Source organism: Gossypium hirsutum, chromosome D03 (genome assembly GCF_007990345.1).
Source record: "Gossypium hirsutum isolate 1008001.06 chromosome D03, Gossypium_hirsutum_v2.1, whole genome shotgun sequence".
In the NCBI taxonomy this organism is placed as follows: Eukaryota; Viridiplantae; Streptophyta; class Magnoliopsida; order Malvales; family Malvaceae; genus Gossypium; species Gossypium hirsutum.
Window position 1 is genome coordinate 51,551,172 of NC_053439.1, and position 20,616 is coordinate 51,571,787.

At 34.7% G+C, this 20,616-nt stretch overlaps 3 protein-coding genes across 9 annotated transcripts; 1 reads left to right on the plus strand and 2 right to left on the minus strand.

Annotated features, from left to right (window-relative positions):
• Positions 1–1,216: 1,216 nt before the first annotated feature.
• Positions 1,217–5,480, plus strand: LOC107929300 (GMP synthase [glutamine-hydrolyzing]). 2 transcript variants are annotated; one of them, XM_041090483.1, is made up of 7 exons: positions 1,217–1,304; positions 1,761–2,663; positions 3,297–3,547; positions 3,623–3,998; positions 4,093–4,224; positions 4,308–4,483; positions 5,148–5,480. In XM_041090483.1, the coding sequence occupies exons 2-7, from the start codon at positions 2,118–2,120 to the stop codon at positions 5,269–5,271; spliced, it is 1,605 nt and encodes a 534-aa protein (XP_040946417.1). In that variant the 5' UTR covers positions 1,217–1,304; positions 1,761–2,117; the 3' UTR covers positions 5,272–5,480. The 2 variants fall into 2 exon arrangements, with proteins under 2 accessions (XP_040946417.1, XP_016716174.1); XM_016860685.2 differs by lacking the exon at positions 1,217–1,304 and having other exon boundaries at positions 1,380–2,663.
• A 1,078-nt stretch (positions 5,481–6,558) lies between these two features.
• On the minus strand, positions 6,559–9,060 carry LOC107929197 (uncharacterized). Of its 6 annotated transcripts, XM_016860561.2 has the most exons (5): positions 8,673–9,024; positions 8,226–8,292; positions 7,589–7,637; positions 7,349–7,465; positions 6,559–6,806 (listed from the first exon to the last, which is right to left on the minus strand). In XM_016860561.2, exons 1-4 carry the CDS (start codon positions 8,937–8,939, stop codon positions 7,357–7,359), a joined length of 492 nt encoding a protein of 163 aa, XP_016716050.1. In that variant the 5' UTR covers positions 8,940–9,024; the 3' UTR covers positions 6,559–6,806; positions 7,349–7,356. The 6 variants fall into 6 exon arrangements, with proteins under 6 accessions (XP_016716050.1, XP_016716055.1, XP_016716054.1 ...); XM_016860566.2 differs by lacking the exon at positions 7,349–7,465 and having other exon boundaries at positions 7,586–7,637; positions 8,673–9,060; XM_016860565.2 differs by lacking the exon at positions 7,349–7,465 and having other exon boundaries at positions 6,559–6,801.
• Positions 9,061–14,881: 5,821 nt separating this feature from the next.
• Positions 14,882–20,598, minus strand: LOC107929260 (uncharacterized). The gene is made up of 2 exons (XM_016860630.2): positions 18,290–20,598; positions 14,882–18,083 (listed from the first exon to the last, which is right to left on the minus strand). The coding sequence occupies exons 1-2, from the start codon at positions 19,434–19,436 to the stop codon at positions 18,040–18,042; spliced, it is 1,191 nt and encodes a 396-aa protein (XP_016716119.1). The 5' UTR covers positions 19,437–20,598; the 3' UTR covers positions 14,882–18,039.
• Positions 20,599–20,616: the final 18 nt, after the last annotated feature.

Consider the following 20,616-nt stretch of genomic DNA (forward strand, 5'->3'; position numbering starts at 1 on the left):
AATATAATATTTTATATTATTTTGAATGAAAAACAATTACATAATTTTAATATCTGATAAAAATTGAACAAAAAATATTAATGAAATTAAAGTTTAAGATTAAAAAAATTAAATAATTTGTGTTCAATTTTCTATTTAAGTATTTCAAAAACTAGCGCAATACATTGTTAAGAAAACCTCTAAAATTCCTTCGAGTATAGAAACAGTTGTTATAAAATATAAAGAGATGAAAATAATAAAGAACAAAGAAAGTATGGAAGCAATAGAGAATATACTTTATTAATCGAAATAGATGATTATAATGTTTCATCAGAGTCTCTATTTATAGGCATAAGAAGTATAAAACAAGTAGAGATCTAATTCTAATAACTATTAGAATTTAAAGTACATTCAAACTTTATCTTGATCATGATGAATATCCAGTTAATAAGATATTCATAACAACAATAATATATTTAATTGATACAAAATTTAATTTTAAATTAAATTGTATTAAATAATTATTTATTTTTAATTAAAAATTTTAAACTAATGATAATTATTTATATTAAGTATAAATTTTAAATCGATTTTTACATATATTATTTAAAAATTAAAACAGGGATAATATTTTTTCTTCAACAAATTAGATATTGAAATTGTAACAGCCCGATTTTGGGTCTAGTCGGAACAGTGGTTTCGGGACCACAAATCCGACGAGGAAAGAAAAAATGTAATGGCTTGAATTTTCAAAGGTGTCGGAATGGTGATTCGAGATCACTAAGTTCGAAAAATGAGTAGAAAATATTATTAATTTAGTGAGTATAAGTTAAATGTGAAGTTAGGAAAAATTTTGAAATAGTGAATAGTGCACTAGAAATAAATATTAAAATAATTAGAATCGAAAACGAGGTATTGAGACCTCAGAGATTTTAAACCGAACCATAAATATTTTTATAAATATTTATGGAGTGTTAAAAAGTTGGTATTAAAGTTTCGTCAAGAAATTTTAAAGTTCCGATAATTAATTGAACAAAAAGGACTAAATTGTAACAAATGCAAAATTATAGTAAATGATTAAATAGCTTAAATGATAAAAGGAAGAGGGCTTAAAAGGAAAATAGACCCAAGATCTATTTGGGCTGGATGGCAAAGGCAGAAAATCAGGAGAATTAAGGGCAAAATTGGAATATTGCAAAATTTACTTAATAAAGTTAGGACCAAAGTGGAATTATCTAGATTTCTCTTCATTTTTTCTGCATTCTCATCAGCTAAAACACCATGGAAGGATTTCTTCAAGCTGGTTCTTTATATTTTTACTGCAAGTAAGTTCAATTCTTGATCATTTCTTGAAATTTTTGTATTTTTATGACTTTTACAACTAGGCCCACTTGTTGAATTCATTAGTTTTTGATTTTATGAAAGAAGTTGAAAGTTGATATGAATATGTGCTGGAAGTATATGATGATTTAGCATGAAATTAGAGCTTTAAATTGTTCATATGCTGGTTTTATTGAAAGAATTGAATAGAAAGTGAATGTTTGGGACCTAATAGTAAAAGAGTTTGAAGTTAGAACTATATGTGGAAATTCTGAATTTCAATAGTTGTGAAATAACTTATAATATCTAGGTAAAGTATTGAAATTCAGAATTTCCACATATAATTTTAACTTCAAACTCTTTTACTATTAGGTCTCAAACATGGAAACTTTTCTTCTAAAATCCCTTTTCTTCAGTGTGTTATCATTATCGAAATCCCTTTTCTTCTGAAAACTTTTCAGTCTGGATTCATTGCTTGACTCTTCCTCCAGCACTCCTTCAATTCCATCCGGATAACTGTGCCTTTTTTTTCCCATATATTATTAATATAAATCTTTTTAATTAGTGGGGTGTCCCCAATTTCCAGGAAAGGTCCAAAAAGCTTCCAAATTTCCAAATTTCCAAATTTAATAATTTATTTATTCAATTTAGTCCAAAAGCAAATAAAATAAAGCAGTTACAGTATTTTGCTACGGGTAGAGGCATATAATTTTATAGGTCCCATTTCCCGCCATTCTATAAACCCTAATTCCCCTCCGCCTTCCTCCTTAAACCCTACAGTCGCCTCAATCGCCACCACTCATTCCCTAAAAGCCATAATGGACCCAAAAGCCGTGAAATCCGACTTAGTCCTTATCCTCGACTTCGGCTCTCAATACACCCATCTCATCACTCGCTGTATTCGTGCTCTGTCGGTCTTCTCGCTTTGTATCTCCGGTACTTCCCCTCTCTCTTCCATCACTTCGCTCAATCCCAAAGTTGTTATCCTTTCCGGTGGACCTCACTCTGTCCATTACAATGATTCACCTTCGTTTGCTGAGGGGTTCGTTGATTGGGCTCAGTCCAATGGGGTTTTTGTCCTGGGTATCTGCTATGGACTTCAGTTACTTGTTCAGAGACTTGGTGGGGAAGTTAGGGTTGGGGAGAAGCAGGAGTATGGTAGGATGGATATTGAGGTTGAGAAAAATTGTGGTATTTTTGGTGGGAAGAAGGTTGGGGATAAGCAGGTTGTTTGGATGAGTCATGGTGATGAGGCTGCTAGGTTGCCCGATGGGTTTGAAGTGGTGGCTAGGAGTCAACAGGGCGCCGTCGCCGCTGTTGAGGACAGAGGCCGAAAGTTTTATGGGTTGCAGTATCATCCTGAGGTAATTTGAGATTTTGGGTTTTATTTTTTGTTTATTAAGCTTCGTTGTTATTGGTATTTTTTCGATTTTTTTATGAAGTACTGGACAAACGTCTTAAAGTTTAACAGCATTTTGAATGTGATTGTTTTTATAATATAAAAGTAAAACCTTGCACCGTTCTTCCAGAAAAAGTATACTTTTTACCATATATTTTTAAAGAATATTAGCATTTGTTTATTCTCAGTAACAAACAGATCAGGGTCAATTTTTTTTTTTGTGAGTTTGGTTTTAAGTTTGTTGAGTGGTACCATCTTCCCTGACCTATATGCCATAGGCTAGGGATTGGAATCCACAAAGGGCGAGACGTTCATGTCGCCTTGGTGGGTGGCCGAATGTCCACCTAGAGTGAAGGCACTCCTGGCTCTTTGAACCAGACCTTCAGGGTAGCCGCTCACAGCATGTTGGCTCTCGGCAGAGCATGGGAGACAGCTCTCTCGGGGGACAATACCTTTGGTTGTTGGGGTCTGGTTGGCTGGCCGGGAAACGGCTCTTTGAAGACTTATCCTGAAACAAAGTTTTTTGATTGGTTGTGAGGAGGCTGGTTGTTGTGGTTTTTAAGGCGGTAAATTGATGATCTCATTTTTGTTTGTTAAGGTTACACATTCGCCGGAAGGGATGGAAACGCTGAGATATTTCTTGTTTGATGTTTGCGGTGTGAATGCTGGTTGGAAAATGGAAGATGTTATGGATGAAGAAATTGAAGTGATCAACAACACGGTTGCTCCTGATGATAATGTTATTTGTGCTCTATCCGGTGGTGTTGATTCCACAGTTGCTGCAACCCTTGTTCACAAAGCAATTGGGGACCGACTTCACTGTGTTTTTGTTGACAATGGTTTGTTAAGGTATAACTTTTTGCCAAATGTGCATTTGTTAATAAGCCCCGTACTTCTATAATTAGTTGCTTGATTTCCCTGCAGGTATAAAGAGAGAGAACGTGTGATGGAAACCTTTGAAAGGGATCTGCATTTACCGGTTACTTGCGTTGACGCAAGTGAGCAGTTTCTTAGTAAACTTAAAGGGGTTGTAGACCCTGAGATGAAAAGAAAGGTAATAGGCAAAGAATTTATCTGCATCTTTGATGCTTTTGCTCATGAATTGGAGCAAAAAGTAGGAAAGAAGCCGGCTTTTCTGGTTCAAGGAACCTTGTATCCAGACGTGATTGAATCATGTCCTCCACCAGGAAGTGGAAGAACCCATTCACACACAATCAAAAGTCATCATAATGTTGGAGGACTTCCCAAAGACATGAAGTTAAAGCTCATTGAGCCACTTAAACTTCTCTTCAAGGACGAGGTTTTGATTTGTTCCCTATGACATTTACTTCTATAGAAGGCTTTTCCATCTTTTCATTTACTTTTCCCTCTTTTCTTTTGCCTAATTTTTGAAGGTTCGGCAACTCGGGAGGATATTGAAGGTTCCTGAGCCATTTTTAAAGCGTCATCCATTTCCTGGGCCTGGCCTTGCAGTTCGAGTCTTGGGTGATGTAACTGAAGGCAATGCCTTGGACATTGTGCGCCAGGTATGAAGTTCTTACATAAGGAAGTGCAACCATGTTACCTTTTAGCTTGTGTTCTTTTGCTCATGAACTTTGTTTTTGCCCAGGTTGATGAAATTTTCATTCAGTCCATCAAAGATGCTGGTATTTATGATTCAATTTGGCAAGCTTTTGCTGTATTTTTGCCTGTAAAATCCGTTGGAGTTCAAGGTGATCAAAGGACACATTCATATGTTGTTACTCTCCGAGCTGTTACAAGTCAAGATGGAATGACAGCAGATTGGTAAGTTTTCATTGTTCTGCACTGCTTTGCTGTTTATGGTTGCGCATATTATGTGCTCAGCATGAGTCAATAGTATAGTAAACACGCATAAAGCCGTAAGCTCAAAAGTGTTTCCAACTTTGGGCCGAGTTAAAAATAATTTTATGCACATCATATGGCTATGCAAGAATTGTGTTGATACATGATCAAGTCGGAGGTGAAGATGGGTGGTTCACCCTATTTAGGACAAGGCAGAGAGCGTAGTATAGGGTGGAGGAGTTTGGAGCTTGGGGTGAGGTAGTAGAAGGGGAAATATACAACACAGCTCCAGATGACTCCTCCGTGCTCTCCACCTTGTCCTAATCAAGGTGAACCACCCATCTCCACCTCTTACTCGACTGTGTATCAACAAAGCGATAATTATTTTGCTTAAATAGGTAGGCCTAAACGATATAGATTTCCGAACTAGAAGCACAAAATGCAATTTATTTTGGAAATCATTCAAATGAGATTGTTGGCAAATCATGTATCGCATGTTACAAGTTTTTCAATGTCTAGGAAGTCGTATTTGCCTTTGTCTTATTGCCTATGTGTTGAGAACCAAGGAACTAATCTTTTTCATCCCTCTTAAGTCCAAAACCGTGAAATTCCATTTCCTTTTCCTCATGAAATTTTGGAATTCCAGGTACTGTTTTGAAAACAGTTTCCTTAAAGAAGTTTCTCAAAAGATTTGTAACAATGTTCGAGGTGTGAATCGTGTTACTCTGGACATTACATCGAAGCCCCCATCGACAATCGAATGGGAGTGATGCCATGCCGTAGAGCAAAGGTGATATATTTGTGTCTTTATCCGAGGCTAGCATTTCTTAAGCTACATTATCTCTCTCAATGAAATACCAAATTTCTATTGGAACTTTTTAGTAATATTTAGCATTATATTTCTTTTGGCAGTTGTAATTATTTTTGTTGATGGATGTTTTTATAGTTTTAGCCGAATATAATGGGCATGTCTTTTGAAGTAAGGGCTTGTAAGGATTTCAGTTAAGTAGGGCTATAACTAAATTGAAATGTGCTTTGCATACTAATAATAAGGGTTTTTTACAAAAATATTATAAAAAAATAAAAATTTACTAAAATATTATAACTTTTTTTTATTTATCAAAATATTACCTTTTTTAATTATTTACCAAAGTATATCCAAAAAAAACAAAAAAAAAACTTGTAAAAAGCTGAAAAAATTTGGGTTAGGCCAATGGAATTGGTGGCACTGTCAATGTTATTGGCGGCATCAATGGTGATTATTTGTAGTTTTAAAGACTTTACATGTAAATTTATTATTTTTAATTTTAAAAGTGAATTATTGCTGCTGTGCGTGGGTACATTAAAATTAAAATGTGATTAATTGTCTTTTAAACTCTCTTTATTTATTATTATTTTTTATTTTCCTTACAACTTACTTTTATATTTAATAACTCTATCTTAATTTAATAAAATATTTTTATTTAATAACTTTATTTTAATTAAATAAATTATTCTCATTTAATAAATTTATTTTAATTTAATAAAATATTTTCATTTAATATCTCTATTTTAATTTAATAAACTATTAAATTAAAATAATTTACTTAATTTTTTTAAATTAAAATAGAGTTGAGAATAGTTTATTAAATTAAAATAGAGTTATTAAATAAAAACGTAAGTTAAGGGAATAAAAAGAAAATAATAAATAAAAAAAGCTTAGAAAGCAATTAATCATATTTTAATTTTAGTGCGCCCAACACATCGCAGCAATTCACTTTCAAAATTAAAAATAGTAAATTTACATGTAAGATTCTTAAAACTACAGATGATCACATTTCATTTCAGTCCTTTAGCACCATTGGTGCACCGCCAATTCCATTGGCCTAACCCAGATTTTTTCGACTTTTTGCAGGTTTTTGTTTTTTTTTTGTGATTTTTATATATTTTGGTAAATAATTAAAAAAAGGTAATATTTTAGTAAATAAAAAAATTTATAATATTTTAGTAAATTTTTATTTTTTTATAATATTTTTGTAAAAAACCCCTAAGAATAATCTTTGATAATGAACAGTATGTTTAATCAAATGATTTTGACATAATTAACCATTGGAAGATTCAATTGGTCTTCTATAATGGCAGAGGCAAAAATATGATGTACAAGTACCAGAATTTTTGCATTAACATAAATGTGCATAAGACAATAAAAAAAACATTGATTTTCTTCTTAATTGGAGCTGTACTCATCGTACTAATAATTCATGGAAGTCGTACGAGCTTGTTAACGGCTGTGTCTAGGGCATCTACATTCCTCCTCAGAACTTTTCTTCACAAGCATTAAGGAACCAATAAAATGAATGCCATGTATAAATGAGGTTAAATCAAAATAAGACTGCATGCTAACCTTAGTTCCATATTGTTCTACCTTTACTGCATTCTAATAATGAACCTTGTTCTAACCAAAAACCAAACAAATCGTGAAGTTTGCCATTTGCTGTTCCGTACTAATGGGAGAGTGTGATGTCATATGTTCATAGGCTATGTTACCCATTCTCAAGGGTAAATTTTGGATACCATTATGTGGACATCGGCAATTTATAATGAAAACTCTTAAGTAGTAGCACAGTTCATAGGTCTGCTATAACCAGCTTAAAAGAAGTCATCAACAAGTGTTAGGTATAATGGTAATGCACATCGCCCTCTTAAGGAGAACACATGTGCAAACCTTAAAGAGAAGGTTGTTAATACGAACAGCCATGAACTCCGAACATGGAAGATACCAAAAAAAAAATAAGAAAAACTTGAAAGTAAGACTCTACAATCTAATAAAGCAAAGGTAAAGCAGAGCCAGACAACTGATAAGGATACAGCTGGCTTCAAAAGGCATCAAACAGAATGCATATGGTAATAATAATGAACCAGAAACAAATCAAAAACATTTTGCTTCTAGTTCCCATTAGTTTCTCAAGCTCAACGCAAACACATCTAAGAAACTATTTGTCAGTATCACCATAAATAGGACAAGAAAAACATTAAATGCATTTACAGGTTATATTTCAGTTTGTTACATTATATCCCCCAAAAAAAGTCTCTGGAAAAGGATACTACCTGAGACATGAATTTATATACCGGTTCCCCTCTGTAGCCGCATCAAGTGCTGCATACCCAAAGAGCAAGTTCACATTTTACATCAGAATCAATCTATTTGACACAATGAAATATATCTGGAGGGAAAATAAACCACAACACTAGCCCATCACACTCCAGATGACCAATACGTTCTAAATAACAGCACAACAGTGATATATTATTACCAAAAAAAACAGTGATAATATTAATTATACATACACACATTGGTCCTCAGTCCACGTCAACCATATTTCAACACAATTGTCAAAATTCAAAAGTACGTCCAGTGAAGACTAGTGAGCTTAATTAAGGATAAGAAAACAACAAGCTCTAGGGTTGACCAGTTGCTAAAACTTCGAAGCTAATGATATAGAAAACACAAAAAGTACCAACAAGTACAGGGTGCAGTAGTAAGGCACACTGCACTCGCAGGGAGCTAACTGAGGTTTGAACCATTCTCTCCCTGGAGATAACATTATTGTGAGGGGCAGCCATGAGGATTAGTCTTAATGAACCGTATGGTCATGCCAAAAAGATAACATAAAAAAAAAATACCCATAATGGATTTAACAAACAAATTCGCCCCAGTGAAGTACCATGTTTAATATTTCATTACCAGATTCTTGAAGACGCCCAGCTGTATCTCCAAAGCAACGCATATGATCAACTGAGCCGCTAGTGACCTACAATTGAAGTAATTTACACATCATCCGCTTATTAGAAAACGATTTTTCACCACACGAAACGAATTAACTGAATTCAACTCAGTGAAATTAAGGAAAGTAACATCAGCAACGCTCCGATTCATCACCAATAATCTAATAAAGGATGCTTATACCGTCACATTCGACGCTTCGTAGTAAACTAGTAATGCATAATTTCGAAATTAAAAAACCCTAAATATAAGGAAAATAAAATAAAAATACCACCATATTCCGTAACTGATCAAAATCATAATTGCCTAAAATTTCCAGAATTTAAACAACAATAAAAGCGTAATACTTATGAAAAAGCTAATCAATTATGGTAAATTGACAAAAGTTTTCTCAAGAACCATACAGACCTCAGAGAGAGCCAAACGAAGCGAAGCGAAGAGAGAAGAGAAGCTATCGGCGATAGCCCGAGAGTCTCTTTCAACTACCTCCACTGCTTTCAAGATGTCGCTTGTGTTCAATGGCGGCTTCGATTCGCTACCGTCGAGTTCACGGTCATCCAGTTCATTCTCGGGACACGTGGACGGTTGATCCGTGTCCACTTCCCTGATAATAACTTCCTCTTCAGTTGATTTATCTCTCTGATCTCCTGTCGTAGCTGACGATGATTCTTCCATTGTTCTTTTTCCCCCGTTAATTTACTCAATGCTTTTCCAGAGAATTTTTGGCTTCCCGGTTTTTTTTTTGTTCTTTGCGGCTAAATTATGGGGGGAATTGGATCAGAAAGAAAATTTAACTGGAATTACCCAGTTGCAAGTACACCTATCTACGGACCGGGTGGCCCATCAGGCCCGATCTGACTTGGGTTGGATTTAGATAAAATTTTTAGAGTAAATTATCAAAATAGTCACTTTTGTTTACCTCAAGTTACATTTTAGTCCCTTATGTTTAAAATGTTACGTTTTAGTCATTTTTGTTTTCCTTTTCACTGCTTTTAGCAACAGTTTCTGTATTTCATACAAAAAAAAATTAAAAATATAAATTCATACCAAAATACTTTGGAAAGCATAAAAATTCTCTTAAATTTCGAAATATTTTCTCAATCAAAACTATGTCTGACGAAACACCCATTGCTCAAACAAGCGACGTTTCAGTGACGACAACAATGAGTATCAATCACGAAGGAGAAATGGTCATTTATCTATGATTTACTACATCAAGACAAGCAATCACAACTGTGTTAATGTCAACATTCCTATTCGAGCCCTTCAACGAAACTGATGAAGACTATGATGATTTAGAAGATGAGACCATTATTGATTTCAATAGTGATTTTGACAGGAACATTAGCGACGATAGTACCGATATGAATGTGAGGCCGGCAAGTAAAACGGCGACCAAAGGATTGGAAAACGTAAAGGCCGACAACGGTGAAGAATTAAGCAAAATAGGGTCATTGCGATGTTTGGTTTGCTAGGAAGAGTTGCTGAATGAAACAGATGGTAGACGTTTACCTTGTGCACATGTTTACCATGCCGGTTGTATTATACAAATGTTAGAGAATGGTAATATGTGCCCATTGTGTCGCCATAAGTTGCCTGTTGTTGATTTTGATCTGAATTTAGATATGTATTCGTGTTGATTTTGGATCTCAATCTCTCAACCTTGAAGTTTCTCGTATAAACTTTGAGCGTAAAATGAATGATACTTGAAATTTTTCCTTATTTCCGTAGTCTTGCATGTTTATGTTGTAGCATTTTAGGGAATGTTTTTTAAGCTGTTATTTCTATATTATACAAAAGAATGTGACTTTCAATGCGCTGAAGCGCATTATTCTCCTATTTATGGGTTGGATATGAGTTATGGGTAGTTTTAGGCATTGTGTAAAAAGATAGCAGATATGATCAGAATATATAATGAGATTATTCAAAAAAAATGCATTTGAGTTGGTGTTGTGGCTATTGGAATAAAAAATAGTACGAGGATTCAACCACAATTCTTTTTTGAAGGAAGCATGATATTATTTAAGGACGAAGTTGGAAAAATATTTTTTTGCATTTGGTATAATTAAGTTATATATTTTTATAAGAGCTAAAATGTAATTTTACCATTATATTAATTGAAATCTTTATAAAATTTTAAAAGACTAAATTAAAATTTCATTATTGAGGGGCAAAATGTAATTTTATCGTTACTTTCATTTTAAGGCCCCTACCCCCCAATATTATTGCTTTGATTTGAATACTCTATATCCAAATCTATTAATCGACCCAATGCATCAACAACTTGGTTTCCCTCCCAAAATATTCGAACATGTGTGAGACTTTAACTTCCCAAATTGTTGGCGGCAACATAAGGATACACCTTTTATGGCTCGTTGATCCACAAACTCTTCCGGCATTAAATTTATTACATTTAGACTATCAACTTCCAAGTGCACTTTTCGAATACCTCTCTCCCATGTCAATGATAATCCCTCGTAAGCACCCCACGACTTTGTTTCAACGGAAGCGAAAGGCACCCCACAACTCTGTTTCAACGCAAGGGAAGGGTTTCCACACTAGAGGTGTCCATGGGTCGGGTCGGGTTCGGGCCATACCCAAAAAAATTGCGGCCCGTGTCCTAGGCCCGGTCCAAAATATGGGCTTAAAATTTTGTCCAGGCCTGGCCCGAGCAAAAAATTCTAAGTCAGAGCCCGGCCCGACCCGACCTATTTTTTAATAAACACCAAAAAATTATTTTAAAAATAAAAAATAAAAAAATAAATATTTATTATATATTCGGGCCAGGCCGGGCCCAGACCAAAAAAGTGGTGCCTGAGCCTCATTTTTTGCCCAAATCCATATTTCAGGCCTATATTTTTACCCAAACCCTTCCATATTTCGGGTGGGCCGTCGGGTCGGGCCGGGCTGCCCGACCCATGGACACCTCTATTCCACACACAGGGTTAAAAAATGCCTTTGATAATCCCTCATAAGCACCCCACAACTCTACTTCAACGCAAGGGAAGGGTTTCCTCCTACAAGGTTCGAAAATATGACGAGATATTGTTTAATAGTTTATAATATATGTTAAATTTTGCTATTAATCACTATATTACGTATAAGTTGTGGATTTAATCTTTATACACTAATCTCATCAAATTTAGTTTTTGCATTCCTTGAATCGGTTAAATTTAACTTTTGTATTTTTTAAATTTTAAAATTTCAATTTTGAACCAAGTGGTAGCAATTAGGTCCATTTGGTTAAATTCTAATATTAATCCTATATTATCTGCAAAGTCATAGATTTAATCTATGTTTGATCATTTTTAGTTTAAATACTTTTTGAAATTTGAAATTTTAATCTTTACGTAAACAATAGTCATTAAATCCATTAATCACCTTTTATGTGAGTAATATAGTACAAGGATGAAAACCATAAATTTACCTTTAAATTTTTTTTTATGATGATGCCCATCAAACTTTACTACCGTTTGTCTACCTTTTCTTTTCCAACATCATCCCTCCATCATTACCTTTGATGAAAGGTTTCGAAAAACCACTAGGTCCAAATTAGGAAGCATATATTTATATTCAAACTGTGTATTTCCTATTTATTAAAATGCTAGTGATTACCTTTTAATTTTCTTAAAATTGGTTTAAAATTACGTTTAAATCATTTAATTTTTCAAAGTTATGTAATCGTTATTAATATTATAAAATTATTACATTTTAATTACTCGTTCATTAACTTTTATGACGTGACACATTAATTCAAATGGTTAATAATTAATTTAGCCCCTGAACTATAGCTAAAACATAAATTTGACACTTTTAACACTTGTCTCAACAATAATTCTAGACAAATTTAAAAATCTTAAAAAATAAAATTAAAAAAATTAAAAAAAATTTAAAAAATTAATTATTTTTATAATTTTTATTTTTTTTAGAATTATTGTTAAGAAAAAAAAGACAAAAGTAACTTTACTTTAATAGGATCAGACACGCCGATTGGACCGGTTGAATTGGAAATCAACTGAGAAACCAATTTGGAGAAAGGCTTTAGATCGGTTGAGCTACGAACCAGTACGAATCAATTGAATCTGGTAAAAAAGTCTCGTTGAATCAATGGTTGAACTGGTGTTTAATATTTTTAAAATTTTAATGATTTTTTTAACCGATTCGTTTGGACTAGTTAGATCGACAAACTGATGGCTTGACTAGTTCAACCACTGACCTAGTTCTAAAAACACTGGTTAAAAGTATCAAAATGATATTTTAGTTATGGTTTAAGGGGTAAATTAATTATTAACTCTTTGAATTAACATGCCACATCATTCCCTTAATAGAAGTTAACGGATGAATGGCAAAAATGTAAAAACTCGACAACATTAGTAACAATTATATAACTTTTGAAAGTTGAGAGTAATTAAAATGTAATTTTAAATAAAGTTTAAGAACTATTAGTGTAATTTACCCATTAATAATAGTTAAATTGGCCTTTATTTATTTATTTATTTAAGTTGGCTTATATATATAAGTACAAACATAAAGGTTAAACAAACCCTATTGTGTTGAAAAGATATTAGTGACAATGTCTCCCTTTGAGAAAAAAAGAAAAGAAAAGAAAAACACTATTTTGTCTAGAAAATAAGAATGTTGATTATTTGATTGTGCTTAATACACAATTTAGTACTTGAGTATAACATCTTTTTTTAATATGGTATTTGTGTGTTTTCTATTTCAACGTGATACCTGTATTTGACAAAAGTTATACATTTTGGTACTTAAAGTTAACAATGTTAAATTTTTTAGTGTTTAATTCGGGTATTAGAGTTGATTTGATTAAAATTCATAATTAGTTAATAATAGTAGCAACCCCAAAATTCGAATTAACTCATATTTGTCGGATTGTATTTGATAAATTAAATGTAAAATTAAACAAATTCACTGTTAATAGCAAGCTTATTCTATTAGTAAAATCATAAAAAAAATTAAATATAATAACATTAACAATTAACTTTCATTAAGTAAATCCTAAAACTTGAATTCAACACTAAAAATTAACATTAATACCTAAAAGACACCGCATTAAAAAATGTTAAACTTAAATACTAAATTATATATTAAACCTTACTATTTTTATACTTTTCGAATTAACCCCAAAAAGGGGTAATTTTGTGGACCCAATTTGATATAATTAGAGAAATTTGTACCTAATGAAAATGGCAGGAAGTTGACATGACATCGAACTAATGTTTTAAGCTTATTTTCTGTCGTAATGGTGGACCAAATGTCAGTTAGTTGGCCATTGATTTGCGGCCGGCCTTTCCCAACTAATATTAAATTTGCTTTTATATTTTATATTTCAATATTTAGACATAATAGTTAACATTGTCAAAATTATTGATGTGGTATTTTAGAATAAAAAAATGATGTTAACCTAAATTTTAAAATCTAAAATGTAGAAGATTAAATTCTTAAAAATAAAAATATATGGACTAAATTTTAAATTTACAAAAAATATAAGGAGTTATGACAAATTTTGACCATCTATTTTAGTAACAATAATATTGAGTTAAATGCATTAAAAATATATAATTCAATTGTGTTAATTTTTTTTAATATTAATTTCATTATAGATTTTTATTTGCTCTTTTTTTATATAATGTTTATAATTATTTAAAGCTTCTCCTTAACTCTTAAATAGGAGGATAATGAGCTTCAGCGCACTCGAACGCACATCCTCCTATTCTGACAACAATATCAATATCAATCGAACTAAAATTTAATCAACTTGTTTAATTTATTTTTTTTCCAAAAAAAAAAAGAAGTCGTGTTTACTCTTTTTTTTTGTAGTTATGGTCGAGTACAATTGCTTTGCAAAGGCATTATGATTTTATGAACTCATATTATTATGAGGAGACAAACGATTGCTTCGAATTTAATCCTAATATTCTAGAGTCGTGTAAAGATGTTTATCATATTTTATATTTATTAGTCATAGAAAATCTAATGAGTAATTAATTCATATGAATTGAGTGTTAACTTGATTGGCATGAGTATTGTTATCAATTTAGAAACACGTGGGTTCGAGTGCATTGGAGTGCAGCATCCTTCTATTTAAGGGTTGAGGTAAGGCTATGGTATGATAATAATCTATAATGAGATTGTTTTGGTATAAATAATAAGGCCTAGTAAGTATGTATACTTTATTTTTGGAATTATTTTTTAAATTTCAAAATCATTAGAACTTATTTTTTATACGAGTACAAAATTTTGTTTGACTGAATTTTAGTACAATTATTATTATTATTATTATTATTATTATTGTAACAATTAAGAATATATGAGTGTGAGCGCGTTTAAGTACATTATTCAACAACAAACATATATATTTCAATATTTTAAATATATAATACATATTCTATTTTATTAATCCACCTATGAAATTTAATATATAGTTTTAATAAGAAACTAAAGAATAAAAATATTTATCAACAAGTGATGGATGCAATGGTAAGGTGCATTGCATTCTTAATGAGTGAACTTTGGATACGATATTATTAGGAGGGTTAATATGAATTATAAAACTGAAAGAATATGATAAATAGAAAGAAATAACTAACCAAACAGAGTGAATAATCTTCTTTTTATTATTCAAAAATGCTTATTCAAAAATGCTTAGTTTTAACCCTATTCAGGTACAGTATATATATAGGCATACGTATGCCTTAGTATTTGCTCTCAACAATATAACTGCACTCAACAAACTTAACAACTTTCTAAAACTGCTAATATTCATCCATCTTCTCCCTAGGCAAAACCCGTAGACAACTTCGAAAACGAGCAAAATTCAATAGCGAAAGTGGTTTAGTGAGAACATCAGCGACTTGATCACACGCAGGAACTTCTCCCACTACTATTGAACCACTAGCAACCTTTTCACGAACAAAAAACAAATCTAACTCAACGTGCTTAAACTTGGAATGTAGGACAGGATTAGTAGCAACTGCAACTGCACCAGAATTATCACACCAAACATTTGGTATATCGACACATTTAACGTGTAATTCCTGAAGTAATGATAATAACCACGTAACCTCACTAGTGACTGCAGTAAGGCTCCGGTATTCCGCCTCAGCCGTAGACCGAGCAACGACTTGCTGTTTCTTAGAACACCAAGACACAATAGTACGTCCAAAATACACACAGTACCCAGTGGTGGATCGCCGGTCATCAAAATCTAACCCCCAGTTTGCATCAGCATAACCAACTAAGGATAAACTATCATCTGGACAAAATACAATCCCAAGTTCAAGCGTACCACCTAGATACTGCAAGATGCGCTTCAAAGCAGTCATATGAACAGAAGTGGGACAATGCATAAATTGACATATGCGATTAACCGCATATGCCACATCAGGCCTTGTAAGTGTTACGTACTGTAGTGCTCCAGCAAGGCTCCTGTATTCAGTCGGGTCAACCAAACGTTGACCCTCATCTCTAGTCATAATATTAGAACTTATCATCGGTGTATTCACACTCTTCGCATTCTCCATCGAGCACCAAATAAGAATATCTCGGATATACTTCTTCTGACAGAGATGAAGACATCCTGAGGAAGAACGAGTAACCTCCATCCTAAGAAAGTAATGAAGTTCACCCATATCCTTAAGCGAAAACTCGGTATTCAACAATTGGACAAACCAATCTATAACAGTAGACACATCCCCTGTAATAATAATATCATCAACATACACAAGAACGTATAGCGTTAAATCAGATTGGACCCTAACAAACAAAGACGCATCAGACTTTGATACCACAAAGCCCACCGATAGTAAAAAACCTTTAAGCTTCTCAAACCAGGCACGTGGAGCCTGACGGAGACCATAGAGCGCTTTCTTCAGACGACACACCAGAGGTTTACCATGAGAATCACGCTGAACATAACCAGGAGGCTGATGCATTAAAACCTCAGTATCAAGATCGCCATTTAGAAATGCATTATTCACATCCACTTGCCGAAGGGACCACCCTCGAGACACGGCAATAGACAAGATAACTCTGATAGTAGCCGGTTTTTACCACTGGACTAAAAGTTTCCTTAAAATCACACCCCGGAACCTGTGAGCAACCTTTCGCAACTAAGCGAGCCTTATATCGAGCAATAGTACCATCAAAATTCCTTTTGATTTTGAACAACCATTTGCACCCAATGACCTTACGATTAGCTGGAGCAGAAACCAAGTCCCATGTGGAGTTACGAACAAGCGCCTCATACTCATCTTGTGCAGCAGCATGCCACTTAGCAGAAGTCATAGCTTCTTCAATTGTAGAAGGCTCAATAGCTTCAACAGTTAACACCTTAGGCTTGAAAACACCTGCCTTGGCCCAAGTGACCATAGGATGAGTATTACCCTCAAGTGTCCCTCTAACTTGACCATCAGATGCTGACGAGCCGTCAGATGCTGATGAATCACCTGCAGACACTCTCAAAGTAGAGTTAGAATAAGCAGAGTTATCACTGGACGAACCCGAACGAGCATTGATATCACTTGATGCAGACAATCGCAAGTTAGAGCTAGAATGAACATTGGTATCACCTGAAGAATCCAAATCATTCATGGTTGGAATATTACTCGACCCAGACCCAACATCAGCCATCAACTGGACCAACTCATCACCAGACCCAGGGGTATTAATCGGAGACTGCACCCCTTGTAAAGACGGTGTCATCATGCAAGGTGCAAAAGACGACGAGGAATAGTAAGGCCACACAAGAGGAACAACATTTGAGCTAGGCTGACTAGTTGTTGATACAGACTTGTCAGAAGTAGGCTCAGCAAATAAGAATCGCTGCTCATCAAAAACCACATGCCTCGAAATAATAATCTTACCATCTGGTAAAAGACACTGATACCCTTTGTGACGAGGACTGTAACCCAAAAATGTCGAGGGATGAGACCGAAAATCCAATTTATAACCTACAAAGGGACGTAAGTAATGATAACAACAGCAACCAAACACTCGAAGATGATCATAGGTCGGATCAGATCCATAGAGTGCCTTGAATGGAGAACTTCCCTGAAGGACAACAGTAGGAAGTCGATTTATAAGATGAACCGCACAATAAAATGCCTATCCCCAGTATTCCATAGGTAAATTTACGTGAGCCAATAAAGTAATACCCGTTTCAACAATGTGACGATGCTTACGCTCAGCCACTCCATTTTGTTCAGAAGTGTACGGACAAGTCAAGCGATGTACAATTCCTTGAGATTCTAAAACAGACGAAAAACCACGGTATTCACCGCCCCAATCACTCTGAAATTGTTTAATAGACTTGTCAAACTGTGTCTTAACTAATTGTTGAAACTGAGTGAAACACTCCATAGCTTGACCTTTTTGACGTACCAAATATACCCAAGTAAACCTAGTACTCATGTCAATAAACGAAACCTAATATCTCTTATCATTACAAGCAACAAGCGCAGGACCCCAAAGATCAGAAACAACCAGTTCAAAAGGACTATAGCTAGTAGTCGAAGGAGAAAAAGGCAACTTATGTGACCTTCCTTTTTGACATGCAGTACATATACCATCCAAACTATTTTTACTTGAAACAACATTACATTTATTTAGAATAGTTTTGACCACAGAAGCTGATGGGTGGCCTAAACGATTATGCCATAAAGCAAACACAGAACAACGTGGAACTTGCGAATGAGCAACAAACGGATCTACTTGTGACAGATTCGAAACCACTGGCACAGAAAATTGATATAAGCCATCATGAATGCGGCCCGTCAGCAAAGTCTCCCGAGTCACGGCATCCTTAAGAACACAATGTGTAGAGTCAAACTCAAAAAACACACCATTATCACGAGCAAACTATGAGACAGATAATAGATTTTTCCGTATGCTCGGCACACACAAAACATTTGATAAATGCAATGACTTAGATTGAGTAGGCAAACTAGCAGAACCAATTGACGAAATTACCGCAGGAGTACCATCACCCATTAAAAGAGACGACTTACCTGAATATGGCGTGACATCACGTAAAGCTGACACATCACGACAAACATGATGACTTGCTCCCGAGTCAGGATACCAGGTTGTTGTGTCACCGTGCACTGGAAGATACGAACCATCATTACCAGTACAAGATCCGAGTTGAGCAGTATTAACATGAGACTCCGAGACTGAAGAATCAGAGAAATCAGATGCATTTAGATCCCCTAGCCGAGGAAGCCCAATACACACATCGGACTCAATATAAACCCGAGCACGCGGTTTGGTAAATCGTAAAATCCGATCATTCTCAATTGGTTCAGGCAAATCGGGATCAGCTTGGTTAACCTGAACAAAATTCGAGGACGGAGCACCATGATTGGATTCAATATTCTGCCCAGATGACACGTGCGCAACATTCAACCCATGCAACATAGGTCGACCAGTCCTATCAACATTCAGCCCATTACGCACATTAGGCCTATGAACATCACCATAAAAGCGGCTAGATTCACGTTGCTCAGAAAAACCATGCGACGCACGCGCCAATTGATCATTGTTTAAGCCAGCACACCAATTTTGACTATGAACATGCCTATTTTGACTGGAAAAATTTCCTTGGCCATCAACAAATTCATTGTTTAAGACAGCACACCAAATTTGACTGGCAAAATTTCCTTGTCCATAAAAAATCCTTTGACTTTTCGGATGAGGAACCCCATACTGTTCATCATCATTTTGCACAAAAACACCAGAGCTAGATCGCTCAACACCAGACGACGCACCTGGACGCTCTACGGGCGAGGTATTCGAGTCACGATGATATCGGTAGTAACATTTCTGAGCCACATGACCGAAGCGACTACAGATCTGACATTGAACGCGAGATCTGAATGTCCTGCCACGACCACGTACCAGCGGGCGACCCCCACGACTAGCTCCTTCAACAGACGGCGCATCTTCAACGAGATTTGCATTCAAATGGACTTCCTGCAACACTTGAGCTTGACGGCTCTCACAGTCAACCAACGCATCAACCAAACGCTGTAAAGACAGTATACCAGTCGACAACCTAGCGGAAGAGATAATCGCCTCAAACTCCGGCGGCAAGCCCGCAAGAGTCACCTCGATTTTGTCTTCATCAGATAAACGAGAGCCAGAAGCAGCTAACATGTCACACAACTCTTTAATTCTAGCAACATAAGCTTTAACAGAGAGAGTACCTTTCTTCAAGGAATGAAGTTCATGTCGGATCCGTGACTGCTTGGCACCAGTATCAGCGGCAAACAGATTACTCGCTGTGGTTCATATGTCACACGCCGTGCATGTATCATCAAACGAAGACTGATGAGAAGTACTGATGGTGGACAAGAGCCATGAGGTCAGCAACCGATCTTGCTGCATAAACACCTGCGGGGCCGGATTTGGTGCACGAGAACCATCGGGCAAAGAAATAAACCTTGACGGCGGAGCAACAGTACCATCTAGAAATCCTGTAAGGCCATATCCATCAACAATTAGTTTTACCTGTTTACGCCATTGAAGATAGGTGCCATCATCAAGTTTAACCACCTCATGCCGAGGAAACAGATTCGTGACACGATCGCCGGAGAATGGACCAGAGCTCGGCTCACCAAACGTAGAGTCAGCGGAAGCCATGATACCAGAATCCAGATCCAGAATCAAATGGCGAATGATACCATGAAAGAATATGATAAAAAGAAAGAAATAGCTAACCAAACAGAGTGAATAATCTTCTTTATATTATTCAAAAATGCTTAATTTTAACCCTCTTCAGGTACAGTATATATATAGGCATACGTATGCCTTAGTATTTGCTCTCAACAATATAACTGCACTCAACAAACTTAACAACTTTCTAAAACTGCAAATAAAAACGAACATTGAAAAAAAGGGAGTAAATTACACCCAAGGTCACTAAACTATTAGTAAATTTATGTTTTGGTCACTTAATTTTTAAAAGTTATAAAATGATCATTGAACTATTCAAAAAATTTCATTTCAGTTCTTAAGTTTTTTTTAAAAGTTCGGCTAACAAACTCTAAGTGATGATTCGACGAGTAGAAAAATATAGATTAGATTTAAGTCGATTTAAGCTGTCAGTGCCGAAGATCGAAAAGAAAGTTGTTTAAGTAATGAAAAAGTAAACTGATTACTAATTTAGTGACAGTTAAAGAAAAAACCTTTGAAAGTATTCTGTTTGAACTATGAAGAAAAGATCTATCTAATCTACAGAACACCGTTACACCGTTGAGTCCGTTATTCTGTTCGTCTCTATTAAATATTAATATTTCAAATTAAAAACAAATAAAACGACAAAGAAAAACCCAAA

Bases quoted from the DNA above. Each gene is read 5' to 3' on its own strand.
- LOC107929300 (XM_041090483.1), top strand. From the start codon at position 2,118: ATGGACCCAAAAGCCGTGAAATCCGACTTAGTCCTTATCCTCGACTTC. The intron at 2,664-3,296 runs GTAATTTGAGAT...TTGTTTGTTAAG, and splicing joins GGTTGCAGTATCATCCTGAG to GTTACACATTCGCCGGAAGG. The intron at 4,484-5,147 runs GTAAGTTTTCAT...TTGGAATTCCAG, and splicing joins GATGGAATGACAGCAGATTG to GTACTGTTTTGAAAACAGTT.
- LOC107929197 (XM_016860561.2), bottom strand. From the start codon at position 8,939: ATGGAAGAATCATCGTCAGCTACGACAGGAGATCAGAGAGATAAATCA. The intron at 7,638-8,225 runs GTAATGAAATAT...TTGGGTATGCAG, and splicing joins TGGGCGTCTTCAAGAATCTG to CACTTGATGCGGCTACAGAG. The intron at 7,466-7,588 runs GTAGTATCCTTT...ATAGTTTCTTAG, and splicing joins TATATAAATTCATGTCTCAG to ATGTGTTTGCGTTGAGCTTG.
- LOC107929260 (XM_016860630.2), bottom strand. From the start codon at position 19,436: ATGTTAGCTGCTTCTGGCTCTCGTTTATCTGATGAAGACAAAATCGAG. The intron at 18,084-18,289 runs GTAAGTCGTCTC...TGTGTTCTTAAG, and splicing joins TGATGTCACGCCATATTCAG to GATGCCGTGACTCGGGAGAC.